The 18358-nt window shown below is 24.7% G+C and overlaps 1 protein-coding gene across 2 annotated transcripts in view; it reads right to left on the bottom strand.

Moving 5' to 3' along the window:
• Positions 1 to 7439: 7439 nt before the first annotated feature.
• The window catches only part of LOC117177413 (protein grindelwald), a 39951-nt gene continuing 29032 nt past the window's right edge, over positions 7440 to 18358 (bottom strand). For both annotated transcript variants that reach the window (XM_033368083.1, XM_033368082.1), the window contains exons 3-5: positions 17872 to 17934; positions 11946 to 12097; positions 7440 to 7731 (exon numbers count right to left, since the gene is read on the bottom strand). In XM_033368083.1, the coding sequence (XP_033223974.1) occupies positions 7456 to 7731; positions 11946 to 12097; positions 17872 to 17934 (491 nt within the window). In that variant the 3' untranslated portion in view covers positions 7440 to 7455. The remainder of the gene's footprint in view (positions 7732 to 11945; positions 12098 to 17871; positions 17935 to 18358) is intronic.

Genomic DNA, 18358 nt, shown 5'->3' with positions numbered 1-18358 from the left:
TGAGCCACCGAGGCTCTCTCTTATTATTATTATTATTATTATTATTATTATTATTATTATTATTATTATTATTATTATTATTATGTGTTTTTATTAAACTTTTACTCGGGTAAACCCGGTGATATATCATAGCCACGGACTAAGTCAAGTGACTGATGAGATTAGAATGTTATAACTTAATTCAAATAATTTAATACGATGGTTGAAACCTCCTCGATGATATTGTAGGTATACAATTACGAGAGGCCACGAGCTTTGGAGGTGACAACAGACATCTCTGGATGCTTTCTTAGAGCTACCATCTCCATTATTCATTATTAAAAGTTTAAATATTGTCACAGGCTTATACTGCCCAACATGCCGAAGGCATTATTATTATTATTATTTTATTAAAATTAATAATAAATAAAATATAAAAATAAATTTATTAAAATTATTATTATTATTAATAATAATTATCAATAACTTAATTATACTACATATTCTTGTAGGCCTGTATGTATTTTTACATGAATAAAAAAAAAGCTTCATCCATGTTTTTAAAGACTCTTTTATTTCAAAAGGTATGTTATAAAATTTCCTGCAAAGCGCATTCTGCTGAGAAAGCAATTTTGTAATTAAATTTCGAAATTCTTCCAAAAAATTAAAAAACTTAACTCAAAGATTACTTGACAACATTTTAAATTTGATATTTTACATTTCTGCATATCAAAGTAGAGTTTTATATTTTTAAGTAACAAAATTTCATAATAATAGATCTTACTTAAAATATCATAAAGTAACATTTTTTTCGATAACTTAACGAAATTAGTAATTATCCTTAATTCACTTAACTTAATCACTAACATTTGTAAATAATATACACAAAAAACTTAGATTAATGCTTATAAAATAATTAATGATATGATTCCTTTGATGTTTTGGATAAAAGATATACCTATATGTATAAATACAAATCTAGAATTTAATGAATCGTAAATATTTTATTATTGTTAATATCAAAATGCATGATATTAACAAATATTTATAATATCACTATGTGATGTATATTGGTAAAAACAACTTGTTGAAACTGTGTTCAAGTTTGTTTCATTATTCATAAAAAATATTTACACCTACAATAATGGAGATTTCACAAAAATAAAATTGTTTGTTTGAGATTCACAATTACAATTCACTTATAATATTCACAAATACAAATTTTTTTTATCAAACATTCACAATTTTGTTCACAAATTATTTTCACTAATTGTGCTTATATTTTAATTTAAAAGCATATTTAGTCGTCGATTGCACATCAAATTGGACGGAATTGTCTTGTACAAAAGTTCACTTTATTTAGGATTGTCAAACAATTCTAAAACTTTATAAAAAGTATAGAAGCGAATATTAGCAAAATTTGATTCAAATACTGAAATGAATTTTGAATGGCAGTGGTTTACAACTTTATGTACTCATAAAATATTTGTTATTAAAATAATTTTAAATTATTTAGGATTGTCAAACAGTTCTAGAACTTTATAAAAAATATACAAGCGAATATTACCAAGATTTGATGCAAAAACTGACATGGATTTTGAATATCAGTGATTTACAAATTCATTTACTTATAAAATGTTTGTTTTTAAAATATTTTGTTTTGCAAAATTATGTGTCAATTTATTAATAGATTTTGAGCCATTTATTTTTGCTAGTATCCGCTTAAAAAAATCTAATTTCCTCAAAAGCATGCGTGATTTATAATCACGAATCATATAAGGGAAACCTTCCTAGAGTGGATAATGCAACCCCTACTTAATCATTAATTGAAAGCACAGATATGCACAAATAATTATTTTAATTTTGATTTATTTAGACCTATGATACTTTAAACATTAATTAAATTAAAAATTTCACATATATTAATGTTTTTAATTAATGATTATCTACTGTTTGCATTATCCACTGTAGGGTGGTTTCCCCTATTTGCATTATGAGGAGAAAATCTAAATATATACCATGTACGAGTCCTAACATTGACGCTTTCTGAAATTTTCGTACTAAAAGCGCATTCTACGTTAATTTTTTCGTTATAATATTCTATATATTAGAATAATTATCATTATTAATTACATAGATGTCATACCCAAGTTACAATCACTAGTATTTTATTCTTTCAAAAAATCTCAAATTTGAACTTAACATTCACTCAGAAAAATTTTTGTTTGAATTAAACAAATTCTTTTTTTAGTATAGGGTAAAATATTTTTCTGAGTGCAGAACATACATTTATTTTAAGTAAAATATTCCGTACTGATTTTTATTATATTATTAATATTATTATAATTATAAAAACCTAATTGGCTACAAAAATCGCATTGCCAATTTTCTTATAAAATATCTGACCTTAAAAAGTATCTGAAAATTTTTTTATTAATCTTTTTTGCAGTGTGTAATTATTAATTAAAAGCACAAATAAAAGGAAAATAATTAATTTTAGTAGTAATTATTGAACAAGTATATTGTTTTAACTATTAATTAAACCAAATTCATTATTTTACATATATTAAGATTTTTAATTAATGATTATACATTGTAAGGAGGTTTCCCCTAATCCTATTTCAATGACATTTATTTATTAAACAAATAATTTTGTTGACAGTAGCTGAAAGTTTTCTGGTGAAAGGTAAATTTTTCTAAGGCCACTTATAAAATTGTAAAATTAAGTAAAAACTGTATTTACATTTTTATAACTCATATCTTAAACGCAAAAATAGCTGCCTGGGGCAAAAAAGAAAATAATATCCTGGATTCTGGAAGACATTGGTCCTTATGAGGACCAATCGCTACAAATGTACATGACTTATAAATAATCTTAAATGTGAGATTAAGTACGATTGTAATTTTTACAACAAATACTGTCGAATTATATTCGTTAATTTTATAATTAAGGCCAGTTAGCGTTGCATGCAAAAGTTGGGAGGCACTTCTTTAATTTATTAATAAATTCTGAACGAAATTAAATACCCATTTAATTTGAGCAATTATTTTAATAATAAAATGATTATTATACGAATAATTGAGCCAAGAATATTTTTATTCTCCAAATATTGAGCATGTTTTAAACTTAAAATTTTTTTTTACAAAATTTATTTTAATTGATGAAATTCGGGAGAACAAATTTTTAAGTAAATACTGCTGAATACGCACAATGGGTATTTGAGCGTTTGTAGTGAGCAAATAAATATTGAAAACATATTAATATAAGAAAAGCAGAAAAAGAAAAAATTAAAATTATTAAAATATTTAAATTTAAAAAATTTAAAGACATGGGCGGATGAAACGACAGAATAATCATACAAAATAAAATTACCGATACTATAGGATTTCCGAAAAAGAAAATGTTGGAAATAGAAAATTCCGAAATGATAAAACTGATTAAATATAAAAATCTATAAATTAGAACATTTTTTAATAATAATATTCCCAAACACTTTATAATACTACCGAATTTGAAAATTTCCAGAAAATAAAATATCTCAGTGTCAAATTCCCAACACTGGAAAATTCCCAAATTTAAACAATACATTTTTTATCAATATTATTATTGTATTTTTTCAAATTTTGGTTTAAATTTCAAATAAAAATATTTGAAAAATTTGAAATGTAGGTTTTTTTTTTAAATTTTTATAGTAATTATTTTCCATTATTGTTTTTGTATACAAATTTTATTCTTTTATATAGTTCTTATGCAATGAGAAATATTTTTTTCTTCAAATATTGTCATTTAAAATTCAAAGAATAAGTTTCAAAACATACATTAAATATTCAAATTTTTGTCCGAATTTTCACATTCGGTAATATTATAAACTTTTAGGAACTCTTTCATTCTCTAATTAAAAAAAAAATTTCTCAATTAAAAAAAGACTCATACGTACAACGCAACTGACCTATGCAAAACGAGATGCTTGTACTCGATTTTGCTCCGAAGGCCTTTCTGGACGGATTGGCTGATAGGGAATAAACAATGAATTTTATTCTAATTTATCACGATATGTGTCTTAAATGTTTAGACTTATGTATAAACGTATACAATCTGTACAAGGTCGCCTGGAAAGCGATGGAAATTAATTCGAGATTGAGATTTTTCATTGATGGAGTTTATCCCTCTCGAAAGAATTTTTCAGACTTAAATCATAATTCCAGAGATCACAGTCAGCCCCCTGTTTCCCTTGTTTCCACCTATTGTTCTCAAAATCCCCTAAAATTCCTACGGTTGAAAATCTATTTGCACTTTTTACAAGGCTCACTTATTCCAAGTCTCTTACGCTCAGATATTCCCTTCACCTCCCACCATGGTCACTGTATGCTCACACTCGCGTCAGTGGCTGACCAATTAAAAAGAGGACAAATGCATGCTTGCAGCCCGCGCATTGATTCAAGACAGGGGCAGCCAATGATCGTCGTTTGTGAGAATCATCCCACGACTCACGGTAGTGGAGGGGGGGGGGGGGGCACAGACTTGGAATATCCGAATTTTTATGCTTCTCGGCCCTTGGAATAAAAGTAAAAAATCAGTTTTTCTTACCTTTCAGATAAAGTTAAAACGTCATTGAAAAAAGTTGTTTAGAAAAATTTAGAATCTAAAAAAATTAGACCGTTTCTGTCGCTTGACTTTTTTCTTATCAACAATGGATCGAATTTTGAGTTTTACGTATTTCATTAATATTATTTAGGCAAAAAATACTTAATAGAATACAGTAGAAATTTTTGGTGAACTATATTTTTATTTTCAACTCTATAGCATCTAAATAATTCGAAGAAACATTTGAAATTTGGAATTCCAGTAATTTTTTATTTATTTTTTTCCACCAAAACGTTCTTCACTACGGGGTTCAAATTTAGATGAAAAATGAGATTTACTTTTTTTTAACATTATGACAGACAACAGAACAGATGATTTTTCAATAAAAATATATTTTTTTGTCTAGAACAAAATTCAACCAATTTGTTGAATTTTAAAGTCAAAAATAAGAATTGTCTATAATACAGTTTAATTTTGTACAAAAAAGAGTTAATTTCGAACTAAATAGATGCATTTTCAACAAAAAATTCCAGTTTGTTGGAATATCAACCCAAAAAGACGAACTTGACAAAGATTAAATTTTCAACAAAAGAGTTGAATTTTGAACCAAAAAAAAAGAATTCTTAACAAAAAATAAAATATTTGCATTTTCAAAAAGAAAAGATTTTCTAGTCAAGAAAAGAAATTCAACCACTTTTTAAAAATTTTACGCAAGGAACACGACTAGTCAATAAAAAATTAAAATTTTTATTTAAAAAGTGTATTTTCAAGAAAACAGTTAATTTTCAAACAAATTCTTAAATTATTTACAATAATTGTTGAAAGATACCCAGAAAGAAATCCAGAAAGAAACCCAGAAAGATGATTTTGAAAAGATGCGTTTGCAAATGAAGAGATAAATTTTCAACCAAAAAAGAAGAATTCTTAACAAAAAATCAAATAGTTCATTTTTCAATAAAAAAAAATTCAAACAATTTGTTGAATTTTTAAGCTAAGAAGACCAATTTTCTAGACAAGTTTTGAATTTTTATTCAAAAAGTAAATTTTCAACTCAGTTGTTAAATTTCAACAAAAAAGTCTATTTTTAACCAAATAGATAAATCTTTTACCAAAATAGTTAAATTTTTAATCCAAAAAAACAAGTTGAAAAAATGCTACTTTAAAAAAAAACAGATAAATTTCAACAAAAAAAAACAACACCAAAGAAACAAAAATCTATTAGTTGATTTTTCAACAAAAGAAGACTTTTCAGTCAAGAAAACCAAAAAATTTTCCACAAATTTCTTGAATTTTGAAGCCAAAAAGATTCATTATCTACGAGAAAAGTTGAATTTTCATATCGAAAATATGAGTTTTCTGCAATAAAGTGACTTCCCAAACAAATAGTTGAATTTGTCGTTTTATTTGTTTCTTTAATATTATTCAGACAAAAAAAAGAACACACGAAAATAATTTAAAAATATTACATTTTAATATTTTACTTTATTTTCTTAACTATTTTTTACCAAAATAATATTAATAGAACAGGTAAAACTCGAAATTTGATCCATTTTTTAATTTAATTTTTAATTAAAACGGGATTCACCACATGTTTGAAATTTAGACTAAAACTCAGAAAAACGGTTTTTTTAAAACATTATGACCGTTGCGCTTGGCTTTAATGGTGACCAAAAAATATTTTTCATATTCCAAAGGGCAAATTTTCCACAATCTTGGTAAAGAAATTTCTACTTTCAACACGCATATCTTTTTATACCATTTAAATAACATCAAAACAAAGTAAAATTGACTACCCAATTATTTTATGTAAAATAATTTCTTTAATGCTTTGAAAATTTTTCAAAAATATTTTCCTTAGAATTTAGCTGCGGAGCCATTGTGATCTCTGGGAATTAATAAAAATTTATTGTTAATTGTTTTTGAAAATGGATACAAATTATTTCAGCTAAAAATGAAATGTAATTAAAAATTATTTCTTTCGATCGGGTTTCTCAGATTTAAAAAAAAGTATTAAGTCACACAGCCGCACGGTTCCATGATTTTTTCATCACTGAAAAATGAATCTCTAACCTGTATAATATGAGCTTTCCAAATACGGAATCTGACAATTACGACTAACATCCTACTTTTTAAATATTAAATTACTCATTATCATTTCAGGGAGACTTACTAAAATAAGTAAAATGTGTTTTAATATAAAAAGAATTTTTTAAGTACACAAGTGCGTTTTGACATTTTGTACATTTTTTAAAGAATATAAAATTAGATAACTTGGTAAAATTTAAAACAATATCTATTCCAATTTTCTCTTGACATTTTCCACGTATTCTGCTCCCTAGATCTACATTATACTACAGTGAACTCTCATTTATTCCAAGGCTTGCTTATTCCAAGTGTCTCACTTTCGGATATTCCAAGTTGTACCGCTCCTTCACCCCCCATCACTGTCTCTCTACGGTCTCGCCCGCGTCAGTGACTGAGGCGCGCGCATCGATACAAGGCAGGGGCAGCCAATCAACATCGCTTGCAAAAATCACCTTACGATTCGCAGTGTAGAGGTGGGGATCCCTGCAGACTTGGGATATCCGAATATTTACTTTTCTCGGCCCTTGTCTTAAGTGAGAGTTCACTGCATTTAAATTTTAATTCATTTTGATTAAATATTAAAGCTATTTAGAATTTCCAGTGGAAGTTAGCGACTGTATCAAAATAATTTTTAAACATAAAAAACTTCAATGTTTGTTTGGATTAGGACCACTTGACGTCCCAGAAGTTGAAGGATTATCTTCATTAAAAAATGGATTGTTGTCAGTACTTTCACTTATATCTGGAATAATTTTTCGACTTTTTCGAATCAAAGGTTCGCGGAAACGAACCTTTTTTAGCAAATTTCAGAGGGAGCTTTCCCTTTTATGTCTTGTTTGTGAAGTTTCCGGGCTGTTTGTCATTGCTAGATTGTCATAAGCATATCCCAAAAAATTATCTTCACTTGCATTATTTTTAGATAAATCAGTACTTGTAGTACTTGGTGTTCCATCCTCATTAGACATTCTTTCAGAAGCTGACACACTTTGGCTTATTGTTGGCATTGTCAGTTTTAGGCCATTTTGTTTTGGAACTCCAACCTCCACATCGTCACGAACTTTATTCGTATGTTTCGTCACCTTCTGTATGAATAGAGAAAGTATTATTATTTAATTAAAATTATCAACTTGGTACATTTGAAATTTTCTTATACGAGTTTCCAGAATTTTTGACGAAAATTATAATCTATAATCAATTAATCACAGTCCCTACTCTTATTTTGGGCAGAAGACAATTCCGCCCCAGGTACCTGTATACTGTCCCCCACTACGCGGCTTCCCCTCACTCAGTTAAACTGCTACCGCCAAGTCTGGTCAGCGGGAGTCCTTTGTACCTAAGGAGGTCTAAAATGCGGATTATAATTTTTTTTGAAATTCAACACATGGTAGTATAAAAATATAAAATTCCAAATCTGCAAATTATGACGATTTCAACGATATGTTATTTGACTTGAAAAGTTTTGTTTTGTTTTATACAAAAAATGAAACAAAAATGAAAATTATATATAATGTGCAAAATTATTTAAGGGCAATTTCGAGAAATGCGAATGTTTGAGAAATGAAATGATGAATGATAAATGATGTGAGTTTATTAGTTATTATTGTTATATATTGCACCAATAAATTAAAGCTACTGAAGTTGATTGGAATAAAATATACTGCAAAATCTTGCATACAATTTTACATAAACTTGAACATTTATTCTATAATTTTCAAGTTTTAATTCAAATAACATATCATTGGAATCGATATAATTCGCAGATTTCAAATATTATATTTGTAAATTAACAAGTTCTAAATTTCAAAAATGTTATATTCCGCATGATAGTCCTTATCCGGTAAAAAGGAGTCCCGCTGACTAGGCTCGGCGGCAACAGGTCAACTGAGTGAGGGGAGACCACGTAGTGGGGGAACCGTACATCTCGAATAACTGCTTTTTTTAAGTTTTTGCTCTCTCATTCAAATCAGCAGAAAATTTACTAATGCAATCAGTAGAATTGGGTCTGACTGCTAAATTAATAATTTCATCATTTTCTATTAAATTAAATAGTAAGATTTATGGTACTAAATGTTTCAATAAGGGTATTCTACTAAATTTGCTTAGTAGTACAAAATTACTAATTCAATAAGTAGCAAGAAATTGTTAGGAAAACATTATTTAATAGTTTTTTAAACAGTATAACTTTATTCTAAGTTTATATTGTTATATTGATAATAATTGTATATAAATAATACAATTTTTTAAATTCAAAAGGAACATAAATTTTCTATTTTTGAAACAAAAAAATGAAAATGAAAAACATGCATTTTTAACAAAGAACATTAATTTTTGATCGAAAAATACAAATTTGCAACCGAATGGTTACATGTTTAATTTAAAAAGATAAAGTTTTGACCGAACATAGAATAGTTGAATTGGGAGTCACAAAAATGAATATTCAGCCAAGAAAAAAAAACGAATTTGTAAAAAAATGTTTTAATTTTGAATCAGAGAATCGAATTTTAAACTACAATGATGAACTTTCAACCTCAAATGAAAAAATTGCATTTTTACTTTTTGACGTTAATTCTGACTTTAAGAAGTTAATTTTTTAGCCCAGGATATTATTTTTCTATAAAAAATATTTGCAATAAAATACAAGCACTTTTAACGAAATATCTGAATTTTCAACTTAAAAAGATACATTTACAATAAAATATGCAATAATTAAATTATCAGTTGGAAAATTAATATTCATTTAAAAAATGAACATTCAATTAACAGGATGGATTTTTAAACAAACAAGATAAATTAAAACTTCAACAGGAAAATTTTCAGGTAAAAAAAAATTAATTTTTAGCCAAAAAAAGGACAAATTTTCAATAAAACAGTTTATTTTTGAACGAAAAACGATACTTTCAAAGAAATTATTTAATTTTCAACAAACTACATTACTTTTTAACTCTAGAATTTTTAACTTCAAGCAAGAAGATTAATTTTATACCGAAAAAATCGAATTTTTAATACAAATCATTCATTTTTAGCCATACAGTTAAATTTTCTACTCAAAAATATATAAATTTTAAACAAAATAGTTGAATTTTCAACCAAATAGTTGATTTTTTTCAACCATAAGGATAAATTATGGATATATAAATATACAAATATTATGTATATACAAATATACAAATATTATACATATTAAATTTTAGTACTTTTCGCTAAAATTTGTAGATTGTCTTACTTTTTTCACCGACAATTAGCATTTTAAAATGAAAATTTCTAAAGTATTGTCCATTGTTAACAATTTTAGATTATGCAATCGTTTACACCCAAAATGGTTGTTTTTTAATAATAAATAATTAGGTTTCAATACTTTAGGTTATGTTAATGTTTTCATTAAGAAAATTGTACTTAAAAAAGTCATTACAGTTCGAAAAATAGTTGTATTTTTCAACAGTTTCAGGGTATATTAACGTTTTTCACAGGAAATCGGTAATTTTAAACAAAAATAATTGAAATGTAAGGAATTAAATCTCAAATATAATCGTTGGATTCTTTTTGTTTTTAATTTCCAGGAATTACGAAGTTAAATATCAATACATTTCGAAAAAGATTTACAATTCTGGAAAATACTGCTGCGATGTTAGTATTTTTCGTAATAAATATTGGATTAAAAAAAATTATTAGATTTAAAAAAAGATTTACAATTTTCCAAACAACTTTATCTTATGTTGATGTTTTTTTTTTATTTGAAATTGACATTTTTGTCGGATGATGAAATTTTTATTTAAAAAATCATTAGATTACAAAGAAGATTCATAATTCTCGCACGATTTTAGGTTACGTTATTGTTTTATATTGAAAATTGGCATTTGGAACCAAAATCATTGGAATGAACAGTATTCAGAATCTTATAATAATTTTGGATTATATTAGTTGTTTTCGTTATAAATTTATACCTTTAGTAACAAAATTTATAGATTTCAAAGAATATTCACAATAGAACCATTTAAGGTTATGTTGGCGTTCTTTACTGGAAATAATTATTTTTAATAAAAAAAAATTAGATTTAAAATTTGTTTACGATTGTAGGATAACATAGGGGCGTTCACCGAAAATATCGACATAGATTCTAAAGAAGATTTACAATTTCAGTACAATTGAAGGTTATGTTAACGTTATTTTTCACTGTAAATCGGTTGTTTTGAACAAAAGTATTAGATTTTTAAAAAGATTTAAAATCTTAAATAATTTTAAATCATGTTATTTTAGCATTTTTCGTCTAAAAATTTAAATTTTTAATCTAGATAAAAAAAGGCTTTTGCAGTTCAATAATTTTTAAACAATTATTTTTAATTTCTTAATAATTATCATTCAGAATAATTAAAACCACCATTTCTGTAGCAGGAATTAGTATAGATTTTCAAGAAAATGTACAATTTTTGAAAAGTTTTAGGTTATGTCTAAAATTGCTATTTTTGATTTGTTAAAAATCATTAAAATCAAGAGAATAATTACAATATCTGAACAATAGTACGATATGATAGCGTTTTTCATTAAAAATTGTTTATTATAAACAAAAAACATTTGAGTTAATAAATTAAACTTACAATTTTGAACTATTTTAGGTTATGTTAGTGTTTTCCGTCGGATACTGATATTTTTTTTACAAAAATGCAACGCCTTGAATCTGTATATAAAAACCTTACATAATATTCTGATAAATTTTGCATTAAACTTTGTTTCAAAGAAGGAATCCCCTTCTTTAGAAGAAAAAGTATAGTCTAAGCGTCTAGCAATTTCCAAATTTTCAATTTCAAAAATTTTAATTGAACAAAATATAAGCTTCTAGACTTTTTCATTTTGAAGTTTTTTTTAAGCTGCCTCTTTTTTAATAATAATTAATGGTTAATTGATACCGGTTGGTAACCATGTTTTTTTAACTTCACTGATCCCGATTTGTAACTAATTATTATTAAACAAAGTCATTTTTTAATTTTTTGTAGGCATTATTATATAGTGCATTATTTACCAAATTCCAAGCGGTTCCAATATTTTAATAATTCTAGTTTTAATAATAAATAATAATAAAAAAGAAATTCATATTTGTATTGATATTGATATTAATTTTTTAACTATAAAATTTGGATATCATGAGACGCTTAAACAATATGCTATAACTTTATTTCAAAAATTCAAAAAACAGATTTGTTCTTGGTATGAAAACACCCCCATAAAATTTCTTTTTTTGAAAATAATTTAAAATAATAAATGCAAATCTGCTGAAGATTTTATTTAAACATTACTTACATACCAGCCATTTTTTTCTAAAAGTCTTCTGGGCGAAAGTTTTTACTTTCTTCCACTTGACCAATGTCCTGGTTAGTACGAAAATTATTGCAAGTAAGGAGATGCATGTCAGTGATAAAGAAATCTTAAGAAGAGTCCATTGCTTTTGAATCTCATCTGGAATTAAAAAATTTTATAAATATTATATTTTACGTAAAAATATATAGAAATTATTTGTTAACAAATTTTGAAGTTGCTTTTAATTTTAAACTTTGGTACTTTAATATCTGTAACCTAGCTATTTAATTGTCTAGAGGGATAAAGGAGTCTTTTAAAAATTACGACACACTGTCGGAGAAGGTGAGGGGTGTTAACAGGTTTTCAAATAAAAATCATTTAAAATTCTGGAAAAAAAGGTAAATTAGTGAAATAAAATGAACTATTAAATAATTAATTATTATTTTAGATACATAATAATTCTTAAATTAACTGAAAAATTAACCATTTTCTTTTTGGATGAAAATTAAACTTTTTAGTTTAAATCGTATGTATTTGGTTGTAAATTCGTATTTTTTCGTAAAAAATCAATATTCTTGATTGGAAATTCAACGACTTGGTACAAAAATTAAACTAATTATTCGAAAAATTATTTTATTATTCGAAGATCCATTCCTTTGATTAAAAATTTAACCATTTTGCTGGAAATTAAATTTTTTCAAATTCCAAATAAACTATTCTATTTTTGGTGAGAATTGACGGATTTTAGTTTAAAATTAAACTTTTATGTTGAAATTTTTTTTCGGTTTGAAAAATCATATCTTTTGTGAAAAAAATGATTTTTTTAAATTAAAATGCAACCGTTTGTTGAAGAACTAATCTGCTTTAGCTGAGTATTCAATTTTTTCTAGGAAATTCGTCTTTTTTATTTGAATTCAGCAGTTTTAATTGAAAATAAAAAACTGTTTTGTTAAAGTATTAACCATGATATTTTTCGTTAAAAATTAATCTATTTTATTGAAAATTCAACTACGTGCTTGAAAGTTAAATTACTTTGTTGAAGATTAATTTTTGTATAAATGATTCATCATTTTAGTTGAAAATTCAATGATTTTAATAAGAAAATAAACTATTTGAATATTAATTTAATTATTTTGTTGAAAACTTAACTTTTTTGTTAAAAACTCGTTTTTTTTTGCTTTTGAAAATCAATTTGTTCAACTGCAAATTTAAATATTCCATTTTTTTAATGAAAATCAATCGTTTTAAAATAAAATTTTAACTTTTTTGTACAAAAATTTTTTTTAATAAAACTCTTTAGCTGAAAAATAGTCTTTTTGGTTTGAAAATTCATCTTTTTTGGCAGAGATTTGATCTTTTTGTTTTAAAAGTGCAACTGTTTATATAAAAATGATCATTTTTTGTTTGAGGATTTAAGTATTTTGTAAAAGGACTTGTTTCCATATATAGTGAGCTGAATAGTTTTTTATTTAAAATTAAACTCATTTGTTAAAAATTAATTTTTGGTTAAAAAATCATAATTTTAGTTAAAAATTCAACTATTTTGTAAAAAATTTAACTATTTGGTTTATATCCAGTTATTGTTTGAAAATATAATTCTTTTTCTAAAAACAGTCGTCTTTTTATGAAAAAAATTAATTTTTTTGATTGAAAATTAAACTGCTCCTTTAGCCTAAAATTTTAATGTTTTGTAGAAAATTCGTTGTTTTTAAATTAAACTATTTACGTGAAAATTCATCTTTTTGGTTGGAAAGTTCATTTATTTTGATAAACATGTGATATTTTTATTTAATAAATTCGATGTTTATTTAAAAATGTATTTGTTTTGATTGAGAAGTCAACTTCTTTGTTCAAAATCCTTCTTTTTTTATTGAATTAACTTGTTCTTTATTTAACATTAAAATATTTTTTTCATGAAATGTAATATTTTTCGTTGAGAATTTATTCTTTTGTTTAAATTTTAATGTTTTTTTATTTAAAATGAACATATTTTCTTGTTTAAAATTTCAACTATTATATTTTTCGTTCAAAATTAATCTTTGTTTTTGTAGATTCATCATTTCAGCTAAAAATTCCACTCACATTAGACATTGAAATATTTTGTTAAAAATGTCACTGTTTTCTAAAAATTCGTCTTTCCGCAGAAAAAATTCGACCTTTCGGTCAAAAAGTTCAACTGTCTTTAAAAAAATCTGTTTTTGTTTAGCTTGAAAATTTAACTATTTTTGTATAAATTCATCTTTAGAGTTTGAAATTTTAACTATGTGATTAAAAATCTAATTATTTTGTTAAAAATTTAACACTTTTTTTTGTTTAATTTATTTATTTTTGTTTGCAAATTCGTTCATTTGGTTAAAAATTCAAATATTTGTTTAAATATCATTTTTATTTTCTGAAAATTTATCTTTTCGGATTAAAAAGTCAACTTATTTTTAAAACATTCGACTTTTTAGCTTAAAGACGACACTTCTTAAATAAACTTTCAGCAAATAGAAATTAATTCAAGTATAAATTTTCAGCCTTTTTTTAATTAACAGGGTTTCTAGCTTAATTTGCATAAGTAAAGATCTTCTGAAATCGCGTGCACTACTGACATAATACTAAATCCAGGAGAACCTGCACCCGGAAGTTCCTTCTTTTAAACAACAATCCATGGGCTTATTTTATAAAAAAGGATTGTAAATATTATTTATTTATTATGAATTAACTTGATTTTTCATATATTATAACAAGTTACAACTTGAAATTATAAGAAGTATTTTTGGCTCATTTTAAATTATTCATGTAATTATCTGATCTTTATCACTATAAAATATATGCAAGTGGCATCCTTATTCAAGAAATTATTACACAACTGTATTTGTATGACGTAATCGAAAAAAATTAAACCATACTGTTATTCAGTGTTTAAAGTGTCTGTTTTTCTAGAATTTTTAAAGGCAATATTAATGGAAGAACATGATGCAATACTTTTTTTCTTGTTATTCTACGCCTTTAATTCATTAATAATTATTAATCTATAAATAAATGTATATATATACATTGAATAATTTATAAATTAGTTAAATTTGTTGAAAATAATTAAATTTTTAACAAAATAGTTGAATTTTCAACCAACAAATTTTTTCTATCGAAAGAGGTGAATTTTCATTACAACAATACTAATGAAAAAAAATAAACCAAATAGTTGCATTGACATCCAATTAGATGTACCTTCCAGCAAGAGACGAGTTTAAAAAAAATGGTTACAAATTTAACCAAACAGTAATATTTTTAAGCCAAAAAGACGATTTTTATTGAAAGCATTAGATTTTTTAATAAAAAAGTTACTTTTTAACTAAGAAACATTAATTTTTAACCAAAAAGGATGATTTTACTACCATAAAAGATGAATTTTCAATTTAAAAGTAATTTTTTTTGACAATATAGTTGAATTTTCGAGCAAAAATTGTAACTTAAAAAATTGTTAAATTTTCCAAAAATGAATAGATGTTTAACGAAACAGTTAAATTTCTAAAAAAATTGTTGAATTTTCAACCAAAGAATATTTTCTCCACAAAGTCATTAATTTAAAAAAATAACGGATTTTCAAAAAAAGAAATTATTTTTCAACCCGACAGTTTCAGTGACAACAAAACAGATGAACTTTCCAACCAAAGAGACGAATGTTCCAAAAATATAGTTAAAGATTTTAACAAATAGTAATATTTTTCAGCCAAAAAGATAATTTTTTTCGAAAACATTTGAATTTTTTAACCAAAAAGTTACTTTTCAATAAAAAAAGATCAATTTTCAACCAAGAAGAATGACTTTTCAGTCATAAAATATGAATTTTCAATTCTAAAGGATTGATCTTAAACAACATAATTGAATTTTCGACCAAAAATTTTGTATTGAATACCATAGTTAAATTTTTCAAAAATAGTTAAATTTTTAATAAATCAGTTGAATTTTCAACCAAAAAACATTTTCTACCCAAAAGATGTTTTTTTTCAATACAAAAAGATGAATTTAAAAAAGAGGAATTTAAAAAAAAAGATGAATTAAAAAAAATGATTATTTTAAAAAACAGATGAACTTTCCAGCAAAAGAGACGAGTTTTCCAAAAAATATAGTTAAAGATTTAACCAAATAGTGATATTCTTAAGCCAAAACACAAATTTTCCGAAGACAGTTAAATTTTTAACAAAAAAAGTTACTTTTCCACCCAGAGGGATACCATAACAGATGAATTTTCAATTAAAAAAAATTAATTTTCAACAACATAGTTGAATGTTCGACTAAAAATGATGTCTTGATCAAAATAGTCAAATATTCTAAAAATAGATTTTTAACAAAATAGTTGAATTCACAACAAAATTGTTAAATTTCCAGCATACAAGAATGCATTTTCGATCAAAAGGTCGAAATTTGAAACAGAAAATATAATATTTAATCAAGAAAGATGATTTTTTAACAGGATAGTTGAATTCTTCACCAAAAGGACGACTTTTAAACAAAATATATGAATTTTTCAACCAAAAAGGCTTATTTTATAACAAAAAGGACAAATTTTTAACAAAATAAATGAATTTTCAACTAAAAAATATAAATTTTCAAGCAAATTAAATATATTTTTTACCAAACAAATAAATTTTATACTAAATACATTGAACTTTTTGCAGACAAAAATGTCGCAAAAACTTCATTTTTAATAAAAAAACAAAATTTGAACCAAAGAAATGAATTTTCCTACGAAAAGATAAATTTTGTAACAAAAAAAAATAATTTTTGACAAAATACATGCATCTTTAACCAAATATTAAAATTTTTAATGGAATTTTTAACCAAAAAGTTGAGTTTTCAACAAATAAGATTAATTTTCTACCCAAAATACAACTTTTTAACAAAATGCATGAATTTTCTACCAAAAAGTAAAGTTTTAAACTCATACAATAACAATACACTGGATAAAGGTGTAACAAAAAGTAGATACTTGAATTAAAAAATTTTTTTAAATAAAAAATTTAAATAAAAAATAAATAAATAAATAAAAATTGTAACAAAAAAGCTGAATTATCGAACGAGAAAATTGATTTTCTACAACAACAAAAAAAACGAATTTTAAATAAAATACATGCATTTTTAACAAACTTATTTAATTTTAAATCCAAAAAGATAATTTATCTATTAAGTAGATGTGATAATTTTCAACCAAGTTTAATTTTCAACCACAAAGTTTCATTTTCTATCAAATCATTGAATTTTCAAGCCAAAAAGATAGATTTTCTACAAAACATAAAAATTCTAACATGAAAGTTAATTTAAAAGCAAATATTTAAATTTTCAATTATAATTATAAATCCTCAATAAAAAAATAAATTACGAAGTAGTTCAACGTTAAGTAAAATAAACGACTTTTACACCAAGAAGGATGAATTTGCAACCATTTAGATCAAATTTCTACAAAGAAAGACGAATTTTCAACAAAATACATGAATTTTAAAGCAAAAAATTTTAATATTTGTTGTTGAAAATATCAACTATTACACTTTATGTTGACAATTAATTTATTTATCAAAGATTCATCAGTTTGGTTTAAAATTCAACTAATTTGTTGAATATTCTCTTTTTCTTGGTTGAATATTTTATTTAAAAAAAATTTTTTTCTATTAATTATTTTAACTAAAAATGTAATAATCAAGTTTGAAAGTTATTTAATCTTAAATTTTTGTTAGTTTTTCGTAACACAATTATTTCTTAGAAAATATTGTTAAAAATAATTAATAAATATAAAAAATTATAATGATGTGAGGATTATGGAAAAATTGAAAGAAGTTTATTAATTCTATCGAAGATACTTTCACACATGCAAGCAAGTGTTTCAACATCGTCCCGATTTTTCCTGGCTGACTCATCGCTAAATTAAAATTCAGATTGTGTTTCAGACTCACCTCTCAGGTCCCCTTCCAGTCTCAAATCCGTCCGAAGAACATATCTCTGATCGTGCAAGTATTCTGAAATCAAGAATGAAAAGGGTGTCCATAAATTATAAAATGAAAAGGTCCAATGGATGAAGATAAAAAAGACTCATTTCCATCCTACGTGTATGAGGAACAAAAACGCAATGCCTGAAACAGTTGTATAATAATATTATTATTCTTTTTCCAAAGAAAAAGTATTTTTTCGAAGAGATTAAATTCTGGAAGTCATGAAGATTCAAGAGATAATTATTTTTAATAGTCAGTGGGCGATTGTCCAGTTGAAAATTCATGGAGAGGAACCACGTAGGATCCTGGACATGTTTCTGGATGCGATCCTGCATAGGTAAGCTGGACGGTTCCTGTGCAGGAATTTGGCAGAGGAAACTATACATGCTCCTACAATGGTAAAAGAAAAATCCTGTTCGGAAAAAGCAACCTTTGAATTACCAAATACAGT

This window comes from Belonocnema kinseyi, chromosome 7, assembly GCF_010883055.1.
Source record: "Belonocnema kinseyi isolate 2016_QV_RU_SX_M_011 chromosome 7, B_treatae_v1, whole genome shotgun sequence".
In the NCBI taxonomy this organism is placed as follows: domain Eukaryota; kingdom Metazoa; phylum Arthropoda; class Insecta; order Hymenoptera; family Cynipidae; genus Belonocnema; species Belonocnema kinseyi.
The sequence above is the reverse complement of the archived record's forward strand: the minus strand, read 5'-3'. Positions and strand labels throughout refer to the sequence as shown.